The sequence below is a fragment of the Pseudoliparis swirei genome, chromosome 10 (assembly GCF_029220125.1).
Source record: "Pseudoliparis swirei isolate HS2019 ecotype Mariana Trench chromosome 10, NWPU_hadal_v1, whole genome shotgun sequence".
Lineage (NCBI taxonomy): Eukaryota > Metazoa > Chordata > Actinopteri > Perciformes > Liparidae > Pseudoliparis > Pseudoliparis swirei.
The window spans coordinates 658946-672996 of NC_079397.1; the positions used below are offsets into that span (position 1 = coordinate 658946).

A 14051-nucleotide genomic window follows, 5' to 3' on the forward strand; every position below is an offset into this window, starting at 1 on the left:
GGGGGGCCGGGGGGTTGGTGAAGGGCCGAGTTGTGAAGGGCTGGGCGTTGTAAAGGGAGCTGAGGAGTTAGTGAAGGAGCCGAGGACGGCGAGGAGTTAGTGAAGGAGCTGAGGAGTTAGTGAAGGAGGAGTTAGTGAAAGAGGAGTTAGTGAAGGAGCTGAGGAGTTAGTGAAGGAGGAGTTAGTGAAGGAGCCGAGGAGTGAAGGGCTGAGGATTAGTGAAGGAGGTTGGTGAAGGCGTTAGTGAAGGAGCTGAGGAGTTAGTGAAGGAGGAGTTAGTGAAGGAGCCGAGGAGTTAGTGAAGGAGCCGAGGAGTTAGTGAAGGAGCTGAGGCGTTAGTTTAGGAGCCGAGGCATTAGTGAAGGAGCTGAGGAGTTAGTGAAGGAGGAGTTAGTGAAGGAGCCGAGGAGTTAGTGAAGGAGCCGAGGAGTTAGTGAAGGAGCCGAGGAGTTAGTGAAGGAGCTGAGGCGTTAGTGAAGGAGCTGAGGAGTTAGTGAAGGAGGCGTTAGTGAAGGAGCTGAGGTTGGTGAAGGAGGAGTTAGTGAAGGAGCCGAGGAGTTAGTGAAGGAGGAGTTAGTGAAGGAGCTGAGGAGTTAGTGAAGGAGCTGAGGCATTAGTGAAGGAGCTGAGGAGTTAGTGAAGGAGCCGAGGAGTTAGTGAAGGAGCTGAGGCGTTAGTGAAGGAGCTGAGGAGTTAGTGTGGGCAGGTTGGTGAAGGGCTGAGGAGTTGGTGAAGGCCGAGGAGTTGGTGAAGGGCCGAGGAGTTGGTGAAGGGCTGAGGAGTTGGTGAAGGGCTGGGGGTTGGGGGGGTTTGTGAAGGAGCTGAGGAGGGTTTGGGGTTTAAAGTGAAGGAGCAAAACGGGACGTTTTTCGGGTTCCCGACCTCTGCCCCCGGGTTGCGGTCGAGCGGAAGCTTCTAAACACGTTAACGGCTCACTCACCGGCTTAAAGTTCGACGTCAAAGTCCAGACGGCTCCTCGCGGCCGTTAGAGGCGGAAGGAGAGAACCGGAGGAGGAGAAGAAGGAGAGGAGGAGAGAAGGACAGAAGGAGAGAAGAAGTCCTCGCGCTGCCATGAGCGATGAGGTCACTGCGTTAAAAATAAAAGGATGTCGTCATCGCTGCTCAGTCAAATGAACTCAACAGGTTTCTTAAAGGCGCAGGCACCGGGAACAGTGAGCCGACAGAGAGCGTGTTAAAGGGGCGGGGCCAGAAGCCTCGGCGGGACATGTTAAATATAGACAGAGTGCAAAAAGCAAAGTGTGTGTATGAGTGCAGAGCAAATGAAATGAAATGTGTGTGTATGTGTGTAGTGCAAACAAATGAGATGTGTGAAGTGCAGATCAACATAGTGTAAGTATTCAGCTATTGTTGTAGTTATTGCACTATGATCTGGCAAGAGGTGATCTGTTATAGAGCCTCATAGCCGCCGGCAGGTTCTCCTGTATCTGTCCTTGTGGCAGCGGAGCGTGAGGAGACGTCTGGAGAAAGTCCTCCTCTGTCCCTGTAGGAGGAGGTGGAGAGGGTGGTCCGGGTGGTCCGGTGGGCCATATGGACACAAGTTTCTTCAACGTCCTCCTCTCCACCACCTGCTCCAGGTGCTCCAGCTGGCAGCCGATGATGGAGCCAGCCTTCCTAACCAGTTTGTTGAGGCGGCTGGTGTCACCGGCTCGATGCTGCTCCCCAGCAGACAATGGCAAAGTGCAGCACACTGGCCACAACCGACTGGTAGAATAACTCCAGCATCTTGCTGCACACGTTGAAGGATCAAGCTTTCTCAGGAAAAAGTCGACTCATCCCTTCTTGTACACAGCGTTGATGTTGGCCTTCCAGTTCAGTCGGCTGTCGATGGAGACGCCCAGGTACTGTCTCCTCCACCATGTCCACGTCCACTCCCAGGACACTCAGAGGTGGAGGAGCTGTCTTCCTCCTGAAGTCCACCACCATCTCTCTGGTCTTGGCCACGTTCAGCCGCAGGTGGTTCTCATCGCCCACTTTACAAAGTCACTCACCACTGCCCTGTACTCCTCCTCCCGTCCATCCCTAATACACCCGACCACTGCAGAGTCATCAGAGTACTTCTGCAGATGGCATGACTCCGTGTTGTACTGGAAGTCACTGGTGTACAGGGTGAAGAGGAAGGAGACAGAACAGTTCCTGTGGGCTCCAGCATCACTGACCCCGTTCAGCACACACGCCCATTCTGACAAACTGTGGTCTGCCTGTGAGGTAGTCAGTGATCCAGGAGATGGTGGACGCGTCGACACCGACCACCCGCAGCTTCTCACTCAGCAGCAGTGGCTGGATGGTGTTAAATGCACTGGAGAAGTCAAAGAAAGTGACTCTCACAGAGACACCGGTTCCATCCAGGTGCGACTGAGCTCGTTGCAGCAGGTAGATGATGGCGTCGTCCACTCCCACATGAGGCTGGTAAGCAAATTGCAGAGGGTCCAGCGACGATTTCACCTGCGGCCGGAGGTGGGCCAAGACCAGCCTCTCCAGCACCTTCATCACATGGGAGGTGAGGGCGACCGGTCGGTAGTCGTTGAGGCCAGATGGTGTTGACTTCTTTGGGACAGGGACCAGGCACGACGTCTTCCACAGCACCGGGACTTCCCCCAGCCTCAGGCTGAGGTTGAAGAGGCGCTGCAGGACACCAGACAGCTGGGTGGCGCAGGTCTTTAGGACCCTGGGGCTGATGCCATCAGGACCTTCAGCTCTGCGCTGGTGTAGTTTCTCCAGCTGTCTTCTCACCTGGTCAGTCGTCACAGAGAGAGGGGGGAGGGTGGAGGAGCCCATTGTTATTGAGGGCTCGGTGGATGTGCAGCTCAGCAGGGGGGACAGAGGGGGAGGTGTTTGGGAGGTGTGATGTGTGGAGGAGACGGGGGAGGGCTGTGAACTGAACCTATTGAAAAAACAGTTCAGCTGGTTGGCCCTCTCCAGTATCATCATAGTATTACTGAGTACTCTTATTATTCCTTATTAATATTAATATAATTGAACAGCAGGTGAAGAACCCGGAGGCCTGATGATCCTGGACCAGGTCTCCATCTGGTCTTGTGGTGATGAAGATGATGAAGACTCTTCTGAAGCTCATTTGCATAAACACACTTTATTGAAGCTCCACAAACACAACGTGAGATTATTAATCAGTAAACGAGTTAAATAACTTTCTCAAACTCAAATATAAAACCCCCGGTCCCCGCCCCCCCCTTTAGCAAACCCCTTTTTGCCGGGTTCTGTAAGGGGGGCCCCCACCCCCCCCTTTCCTGGGGGCGGGAAACCCCGGGGCCCCCAAAGAGGGCTCCCCGGGGCCCTCCCCATCCCCCGTGGGCGTGTTCCCTTTCCCCCCCCCATGGGCTGTTCCCATCTCCAGCTTCCCCTGCCCCCAGTGGGCGGCCCACCCTCCAGCCCTTCACCCCCCAGGGGGGTTTTCCCCCCCTCTAGCCCCTCCCCATGTCCCCCCTGGGCGGCCCACCCTCCAGCCCTCCCCAGCCCCCCAGTGGGCGTGCCCACCTTCCAGCCCCTTACCCCCCCGGGGCTGTCCTCACCCTTTCCCCAGCCCCTCCTATGCCCCCAGGGGGCTTCCCTCCCCCTCCTCCCCAGAGTGGGGGCCCATTGTTTTAGCCCCGTGGGGTGCCTCACCCCCAGTTTATGAGTGGGGGCCCCACCCTTATTTCCCCCTATGCCCCAGTGGGCTGTTCCCTCTCCAGTTCCCCCCTCATAGTCGGTCCTCATTCCATTTATGCCCCCAGGGGGGGTGTCCTACCTCTCCATTTCCCCCTTTGGTGGGGTGTTACCCTAGCCCCTTCATCCCCCATGGGCTTCCCACCCTAGTTTTACCCCCAGTGGGGTTTCCCCTCCCCACCCCTTATCCCCATCTTTCACCTCTCCAGCCCTCCCCATGCCCCCAGGGGGGCTACCCCCAGCCCCTCCCTCATGCCCCCGTGGGCGTGTTCATTCCCCATTCCCCCCTCACCCGGTGGCCCTCCTCCCCAGCCCCCAGGCCGGGGCTTCCCCCCTCCCCTCCCCTTTATGCCCCTTTTGGGGTTTCCCTTTCCCATTTAAATGAAAGTGGGGGGGGTTATGGCTTTGGGGCCCATTGGGCGGGGGAAATTTTTTGCCCCATTCTGTTCCCCTTCCGTTCTTTCGGGCCCCGGTGGGCGTTTTCCCTTAACTTTTCTAGGGGTTTCCCCCCGGTTTGGCCCCCTTTGGGTATGGCAAAACGGGGGACCGGGGTTCTGGGCCCCCCCTTTCCCTTAGGTTTGGGTTTCCCGTTTGGCCCTTTTCGTTTACTTTCCGTTTCTGCCCCGGGGGGGTTTATATCTATGCGGGGGGGTTTATATCTAGGGACGGTGGGCGGTTATTCGGTTTATGGTGGGCGGTTATTGGTCTTCAGGGCTTTTGGGGGGTGTTCATTAATTTCCTTAGGGATTTTATCTTATGGCCCCTGGGTGTTAATTTTAGTCCTTATGGTGGGGGGAAAAGGGCCCTTTGCCCCGGTGGGGGTTTTTTTAGGGCCCCATTTGGGTTTAAAAAAATTTATTCCCTAATGCAAACGGGTTTATTAGCCAGAAGTTTAAATTTTAGTTTTCTCTGAGGGTTCCTTTATTGGGTTTATAGGGGGGCTTTCACATTTCAGGTTTCTCATAAAGGGGGGGTGTCCCACCCCCCCGGTTTTGGTTTGGGGTTTACCTTTGGGTTTTCCCATGGGGTTTACCCACTAAAAATCCTTTTCTAAGGGGGTTATTTCAGTTTAAAGAGTTTCTATATTTTAAATGCTTCTTTTCAGTTCCCATGAGTCCGGCTCCCTCCCCTTCTTCTGGGGGCCGGGGGAAACCCCGGGTTCCCCGGGGGGCCCCCCTTCCCGTTAGCCTTTTTCTTCTTATTATCTCCCAGCCCTGGGTTAACTCTCCAGTTTTTCCTAGCGAAGGCTCCCTCGGCCCTCCCCAACTTAATTTTTGGGAGGGGGGGGAGTGGCCCTTGGTCTTTTGCCGTCCCTTTAATTTTTAATTTTATTGACATTTTTCCTGAGGAAAGGGGTCTTTTTTTTCTTGTTCGGGGGGGTTAAAGGTAAGGACCGGGTTCGGGGGAAAGGGAAAGGATTCGGTTAAAAGGGGAGGACCGGTTATCTTTAAAAAAACTTTTAACGAGGGTTCACCCCCTTAAAAGGACAGAAAAGGGCTTTTTAAGGTAAAACAAAAATTTTAACCTTTAAAAGGAAATAAAGAAGGATCGTTCTTCCCAACATAGGAAATATGGTTTGGGCAAAGGTGGAGGACAGACCAGTGGTTTCAATTTTTTTTTTTTTCCCCCCTTAATTTTTCAACAATAAGGGGTTCCCCTGGGGAGAAGGGGGGGGCCGCTTAAAAGGGGGGGGTTTTTTGAAGGAAACCCAGGGAAATTAAAAAAAACACAAGAAATTTTAGTGGGAAAAATAAAGGAAACCCAGTTAATTTCAAAACGGGTTTTAAGAAAAAACCTTTAAGCAGGCCGAATGGAACGCGGGGTGGCCCCCGGGAGAAAAAGGTAAGGCCTAGTTCACCCCTTTTAACCCGCGTGGAGACCGCAGGTATATCCTTGCAGGCAATGGGAAACTTTCACCTTTAAAAACAAAGGAGGAAAAAAGAAGGGTCGCCTTTCGGAGAGAGACTAAAAGAGGGCCCCCTAATTTTGGGCTTTTTCTTTTTTCTCTTTTTGGCCCCAGCCGTTTTTCCTCCGCCCTAAGGGAAAAAGCCCGTCCGCGCAAACCGGGGCCGCGGGCCGGGGGGGGACGACCCGGCCCCTCCAACCCGAAAAAACCCATCGGGTTTTACAAAAAAAATAGTTTTTAATTATTTTGTTAAAAAAAAGCGTTAACCTTTTCCTTAATTTTAACAATTTTCCCTTTTTAAACGAATTTTAAATAAATTTAAATTTAAATTCCCCCCGTTTTTTACAAAAAGTTTTTTGCAAAATGGGCTTTAATAAATTTTTAAATTATTTTTTTTTTGAATTTTTAAAAAGGGTAATTCCCCGAAAATTCCCTGGGGAAAAAGGGTACGATTTTAAAATTCCTTAGATAAGGTTTTCCCAAGGGAAAAAGGAAAAAACCCTCTGAGGGGGGGCCCAAATGTTAAAAGAAGAATAAAGAAAACCGCCCCCAAACAGCCTAGAGAAACGGTTTTGTTTTTAAAAAACTAAACCGGTTTTTATCGCCCCCCACAGCAAATTAAAAAATTTTTTTTGGGGTTTTAAATATATTTTGGGAAAAAGGGGGGGTTTTGGGAAAAAAAAAAAGATTGTTTTTCCATTTTCCCCTTTTTTTTTATTTTCCCCCCCTTCTCCCCCCCAAAATAAGAAAAAACCCCCCAATTTTAAAAAAAACCCCAAAGGCCTTTTAAATTGTTTTTTTTAAATTAATTTGAAAAAAAAAAAATTTCTTTTAATTTTTTTAATTTAAAATAAATATTTTAAAATTTTTGGGGTTTTAAAAAAAAACCTTTAAAAATTTATTAAATAATTAATTGTTTTTCCGTTATTGGAGGTCCATGGTTTGTTTTTACTATTTAAAATTTATTTTTAAAAAAAATTAAAAATTGATTTTCTTATTGGGGGTTTGAAAAGGGAAAAAAGGGGGGGCCCCAATTGCCCCAAGACCCGCATTAAAAAAATTGGGGTTTTAAATTACCGAAGTAACGGGGGTTTTTAAACTTTCTGTTGGGAAAAGTTTTGGCCCCATTGGGAAGAAAAAAAAAAACTTAAAGCCACCTTGGAAAAATTTATTCCCCCCCCCCTTTTTATAAAAAACCCCCAAAAAGGGCCACAAAAAAAACCAATTGAAAGGGGAAAATTTAAAACCAAAAAATTGAAAACCCCCCATTTAAAAAAAATCCAAGCCCCAATAAAAAAAAAAATTATAAAAATTTTTTAAAAAATTTATGAAAAAAATTTTTTGAAAAAAATTAAAAAAAAATTAAAAAAGAAATGAAAAATTAAAAACCCCCAAGAAAAACATTAAAAACAAAAAATTAAAAAACATTAAACAACAAAATAAAGAAAAAACCCATAGAAAAAAATTAAAAAAACTTACGCCAAAAATTTAAAAAGAATTAAAAAAAAATTTTGAAAATTTAAAAAGCCAAAAAATAACAAAAAAATATTTTTAAAAATATAAAAAAAATTAAAAAAAAATTTTTAACCCAAAAAAATAAAAAAAACCCCAAAATATAAAAAAATTTTGAAAAAATATTGGGAAATATAAACAACAAAATGAAGGGAAAATTATTAAAAGAAAATTTTAAAAAAAAATCAAAACAACCCCTTAAAAGAAAAAAAAAAATAAAAAAAAGGAAAAAAAAAAAATTTTTAAAGAAAAATTTTGAAAATAAAAAAACATTTAAAAAAAAATAAAAAAACCAATTTTAAAAAACAAATAAAAAAACAATTTAAAAAAAATACTGAAAAAAATATGGGCCCCCCCTGAACCAGCCCAAAATAAAAAGCCCCAAATTTTGAAAGAACCCCAATAAGAAAACCACCAACCTCTGAAAGAAAAAACTATAGAAAAGAAAAAAGAAAGAACCGGGCCAAATTAAACCGCCACCAACCTCAGAAAGACCACCAATATAAACCCAAACCCCCAACCCACTGAAAGAAAATACTAAACCAAAAACCCCCAACTTAAGCCCAGACCACCAACCTACTAGAACCAGACCACCAACCTACTAGAACCAGACCACCAACCTACTAGAACCAGACCACCAACCTACTAGAACCAGACCACCAACCTACTAGAACCAGACCACCAACCTACTAGAACCAGACCACCAACCTACTAGAACCAGACCACCAACCTACTAGTCCAGACCACCAACCTACTAGAACCAGACCACCAACCTACTAGAACCAGAACCACCAACCTACTAGAACCAGACCACCAACCTACTAGAACCAGACCACCAACCTACTAGAACCAGACCACCAACCTACTAGAACCAGAACCAGACCACCAACCTACTAGAACCAGACCACCAACCTACTAGAACCAGAACCACCAACCTACTAGAACCAGACCACCAACCTACCAGAACCAGACCACCAACCTACTAGAACCAGAACCACCAAACTACTAGAACCAGACCACCAACCTACTAGAACCAGAACCACCAAACTACTAGAACCAGACCACCAACCTACTAGAACCAGACCACCAACCTACTAGAACCAGACCACCAACCTACTAGAACCAGACCACCAACCTACTAGAACCAGACCACCAACCTACTAGAACCAGAACCAGACCACCAACCTACTAGAACCAGACCACCAACCTACTAGAACCAGACCACCAACCTACTAGAACCCAGACCACCAACCTACCAGAACCAGACCACCAACCTACTAGAACCAGACCACCAACCTACTAGAACCAGACCACCAACCTACTAGAACCAGACCACCAACCTACTAGAACCAGACCACCAACCTACTAGAACCAGACCACCAACCTACTAGAACCAGAACCAGAACACCAACCTACTAGAACCAGACCACCAACCTAATAGAACCAGAACCAGACCACCAACCTACTAGAACCAGACCACCAACCTACTAGAACCAGACCACCAACCTACTAGAACCAGACCACCAACCTACTAGAACCAGACCACCAACCTACTAGAACCAGACCACCAACCTACTAGAACCAGACCACCAACCTACTAGAACCAGAACCACCAACCTACTAGAACCAGACCACCAACCTACTAGAACCAGAACCACCAACCTACTAGAACCAGACCACCAACCTACTAGAACCAGAACCAGACCACCAACCTACTAGAACCAGACCACCAACCTACTAGAACCAGACCACCAACCTACTTCCTAGAACCAGACCACCAACCTACTAGAACCAGACCACCAACCTACTAGAACCAGAACCCAGACCACCAACCTACTAGAACCAGACCACCAACCTACTAGAACCAGAACCAGACCACCAACCTACTAGAACCAGACCACCAACCTACTAGAACCAGAACCAGACCACCAACCTACTAGAACCAGACCACCAACCTACTAGAACCAGACCACCAACCTACTAGAACCAGAACCAGACCACCAGACCAGACCACCAACCTACTAGAACCAGACCACCAACCTACTAGTCAGAACCACCAACCTACTAGAACCAGACCACCAACCTACTAGAACCAGACCACCAACCTACTAGAACCAGAACCACCAACCTACTAGAACCAGACCACCAACCTACTAGAACCAGACCACCAACCTACTAGAACCAGACCACCAACCTACTAGAACCAGACCACCAACCTACTAGAACCAGAACCACCAACCTACTAGAACCAGACCACCAACCTACTAGAACCAGACCACCAACCTACTAGAACCAGAACCACCAACCTACTAGAACCAGACCACCAACCTACTAGAACCAGACCACCAACCTACTAGAACCAGAACCAGACCACCAACCTACTAGAACCAGACCACCAACCTACTAGAACCAGACCACCAACCTACTAGAACCAGACCACCAACCTACTAGAACCAGAACCACCAACCTACTAGAACCAGAACCACCAACCTACTAGAACCAGACCACCAACCTACTAGAACCAGAACCACCAACCTACTAGAACCAGACCACCAACCTACTAGAACCAGAACCACCAACCTACTAGAACCAGACCACCAACCTACTAGAACCAGAACCAGACCACCAACCTACCAGAACCAGACCACCAACCTACTAGAACCAGAACCAGACCACCAACCTACCAGAACCAGACCACCAACCTACTAGAACCAGACCACCAACCTACTAGAACCAGACCACCAACCTACTAGAACCAGACCACCAACCTACTAGAACCAGAACCAGACCACCAACCTACCAGAACCAGACCACCAACCTACTAGAACCAGACCACCAACCTACTAGTCCAGACCACCAACCTACTAGAACCAGACCACCAACCTACTAGAACCAGAACCACCAACCTACTAGAACCAGACCACCAACCTACTAGAACCAGAACCACCAACCTACTAGAACCAGACCACCAACCTACTAGAACCAGAACCAGACCACCAACCTACCAGAACCAGACCACCAACCTACTAGAACCAGAACCACCAACCTACTAGAACCAGACCACCAACCTACTAGTCCAGACCACCAACCTACTAGAACCAGACCACCAACCTACTAGAACCAGAACCAGACCAACCTACTAGAACCAGACCACCAACCTACTAGAACCAGAACCACCAACATACTAGAACCAGACCACCAACCTACTAGAACCAGAACCAGACCACCAACCTACTAGAACCAGACCACCAACCTACTAGAACCAGACCACCAACCTACCAGAACCAGACCACCAACCTACTAGAACCAGAACCAGACCACCAACCTACCAGAACCAGAACCAGACCACCAACCTACTAGAACCAGAACCAGACCACCAACCTACTAGAACCAGAACCAGACCACCAACCTACTAGAACCAGAACCAGACCACCAACCTACTAGAACCAGACCACCAACCTACTAGTCCAGACCACCAACCTACTAGAACCAGACCACCAACCTACTAGAACCAGACCACCAACCTACTAGAACCAGACCACCAACCTACTAGAACCAGAACCACCAACCTACTAGAACCAGACCACCAACCTACTAGAACCAGAACCACCAACCTACTAGTCCAGACCACCAACCTACTAGAACCAGACCACCAACCTACTAGAACCAGACCACCAACCTACTAGAACCAGAACCAGACCACCAACCTACTAGAACCAGACCACCAACCTACCAGAACCAGACCACCAACCTACTAGAACCAGAACCAGACCACCAACCTACTAGAACCAGACCACCAACCTACTAGAACCAGAACCACCAACCTACTAGAACCAGACCACCAACCTACTAGAACCAGAACCACCAACCCACTAGAACCAGACCACCAACCTACTAGAACCAGAATCACCAACCTACTAGTCCAGACCACCAACCTACTAGAACCAGACCACCAACCTACTAGAACCAGACCACCAACCTACTAGAACCAGAACCACCAACCTACTAGGTCCAGACCACCAACCTACTAGTCCAGACCACCAACCTACTAGAACCAGACCACCAACCTACTAGAACCAGAACCAGACCAACCTACTAGAACCAGACCACCAACCTACTAGAACCAGACCACCAACCTACTAGAACCAGAACCACCAACCTACTATAACCAGACCACCAACCTACTAGTCCAGACCACCAACCTACTAGAACCAGACCACCAACCTACTAGAACCAGAACCAGACCACCAACCTACTAGAACCAGACCACCAACCTACTAGAACCAGAACCAGACCACCAACCTACCAGAACCAGACCACCAACCTACTAGTCCAGACCCCTGACAGCTCCCGGCTGTGTCTCCCGGTGCAGCAGTGCGATGGTGTTCGGCCAGCCTTCCCCCTCAGCTGGCGGCGACCCGTCCCTCCTCCGCCCCTCGCTGGCGTTCCAGATGTCCTTGAACTTCTCTGAGAGGCGGAACTCGACTGGCCCCGCCCCCTTCGCCTCGCCGCCGCTCTGCGGCCTCGAGGGCTCGTCCTCCGGCCGGCCCAACGGGACCTCCGTCTCTTACGACCTGACGTCGGGCGAGGCGGCCGTGCTGGGCCTGGTGTTCTCGGTGCTGTGGTTGGTGTCTGCCTGGTCATCCACCGCAGCCGGCGCTCTCAGTCCACCACCAACGACTTTGTGGTGTCCATGGCGTGTGCAGACCTGCTCATGAGCCTGGGCTGGGCCCCCTTCGTCCTCCTGCAGGTCGCCTCCGGCCGCTGGCCTATGAGCGCCGCCGCTTGCAAGGCAGTGCGCTACCTGCAGCACCTCTGCCCAGGTGTGCAGGTCTACGTCCTGCTTTCCATCTCCGTCGACCGCTTCTCCACCATCGTCTACCCGCTGAGCTTCAAGGTGTCCAGAGAGAAAGCCAAGAAGATGATCGTGGCCTCGTGGCTGTTTGACGCCGCCTTTGTGTCGCCCTGCCTCTTCTTCTACGGCTCCTCGTCTGCGGGCGGCGGGCACTGCGACTTCTTCCTGCCGGACAGCTGGGGCAGTGTCGCCTACGCCGCCGTGCACCTGCTGGTTGGGTTTCTGGGGCCGGTGGCCCTGATTGTGTCGTTCTACCAGCAGGTGGTCCGCTACATCTGGAGGATCAGCGCCGACGGCCACGCGGTGCGCCGGACGATGAACATCGTCCCGCGGACGAAAGTCAAGACCATCAAGATGTTCCTCATGCTCAACTCAGTGTTCTTCCTCACCTGGACGCCCTTCTACGTCGCCCAGCTGTGGCACCCGAGGGAGTCCGACGGGCGCAGCCGGCTGCTGTTCTTCACGGCCATCGCCTGGCTCTCCTTCAGCTCCACGGCGTCCAAGCCCACCATGTACTCCGTCTACAATGCCAACTTCAGGAGGGGCATGAGGGAGACCTTCTGCATGTCCTCCATGAAATGCTACCGCAGTAACGCCTACACCGTCACGGCCAGCTCTCGCGTGGCCAAAAAGAACTACATCGGGTGGTGGAGCTCCCCGGCCAGGCCAAGGCCATCGCCAACGACTTCAAGTTTGAGCGAGAAGCAAAGGACCAGACGGTGGCCTGGACCTCCAGCTCCAACCCGCCCAACACGTTTGTCTGATGAGACGTTTTCTGCTTCAAAGCTCCTCGGACCAGGAGGAGTTCAGGAGGCTTTTATGCCTCAGACTTTAAGCATCATTCATTAAGCTAGCTAAGCGTGGCCCACGAAGGTAATGTAGTGGGTGAAGCTAACGTTAGCCGCACGCTGACGTCACGGAGAGAAGTAGCTTGATCCTTTCAGTTCCTCCCGAAGTGGGAGGAGCTACAAGTGTTTTCAGGGCTCTGGAAGTAAAACCGTTTCAACGACCACGAGACGTACACTCCCGTTCTTTGACAAAAGGTCAAAGGTACAAGACGCCCTTTGACCTTTTGAACAGTCACAATCCGGTTCATGACGGCGTGTCCGTGTGAACTCGTTGGTTAGCGATCACGACTGATCTCAAGCTGATACAAAATGGCCGTCACTGTGACGACTTCAGAATGAAAGGCAGTGAAAGGCTTCTGATGCAGCAGGAGATCAAGACCACGATCGCATGTCATCAAGAACAACGAGCTCACTTCACTTTCCATGGATTCACCTCCAGCTGCTTTCAGGTGAATCCAGCAGCCACTGGGCTGGAGGAGAATCCACTTCCTGTCTGCAACGCGACCATCGACTCTCCAGATGGTCACCAGTAGAGTCCCAGTATCACCTGCAGACGGCACTGCCTTAAGGTCCAATGGCTACATGTTGACTTTGTGCTTCTGCTGGTTTCAAGTATTTCATTTGTTTTTGAAGTTGCGAAGAAACCTTCTGTTTATGTTTATGTTGGCGGTTTGGTTCTCATGGACCTGGTTCAGGTTCTGGTTCAGGTTCTGCCAAATGTTCATGTTAGCATCCAGGACCTCTCGGTTGTTGTTGACGTGTTTTGCTACCTTGAAGACGGACGTTTGTTCTTCAGCTCATTCCCTTTACAAATGTTCATCTTGTTCCGTCATCAATAAATGAATCCATAAAGATTTATTTTAAACGCACGTTTTAGATTCGTCTTTAAAGTCTTGAAAAATCATGTTTTCCTTTTTGTTTATAAATATTTTGTCACAGTGCTAACAGTATGCTACACTTGATGCTAACATGTCAGAATGTATCGACACATAGTTAGCATGTACTGCCATTAGCTCATCCTAACATCAACACATAGTTAGCACATGCTAACATCGATACGTAGTTAGCACACGCTAACATCGACAAATAGTTAGCACATGCTAACATCGACCACCTGTCAATCGGGAGTAATTAACATTCACACGCCGGTGGGAGGAGCTAAAGTTACATCTGCGTAGCGACAGGTTGTTAGTTTCTAGCATGTTAGCACGTGCTAACATGCTAGAAACGTTGACATAAATCAAAC

At 49.4% G+C, this 14051-nt stretch overlaps 1 protein-coding gene across 1 annotated transcript; it reads left to right on the forward strand.

The window, feature by feature from the left end:
- The first annotated feature begins 11481 nt into the window (after nucleotides 1–11481).
- Nucleotides 11482–13674, forward strand: gpr19 (G protein-coupled receptor 19). Its single transcript, XM_056425240.1, is given in 3 exon segments — nucleotides 11482–11728; nucleotides 11731–12600; nucleotides 12603–13674. Coding segments are annotated over 3 exon segments (1236 nt in total). The 3' UTR covers nucleotides 12722–13674.
- Nucleotides 13675–14051: the final 377 nt, after the last annotated feature.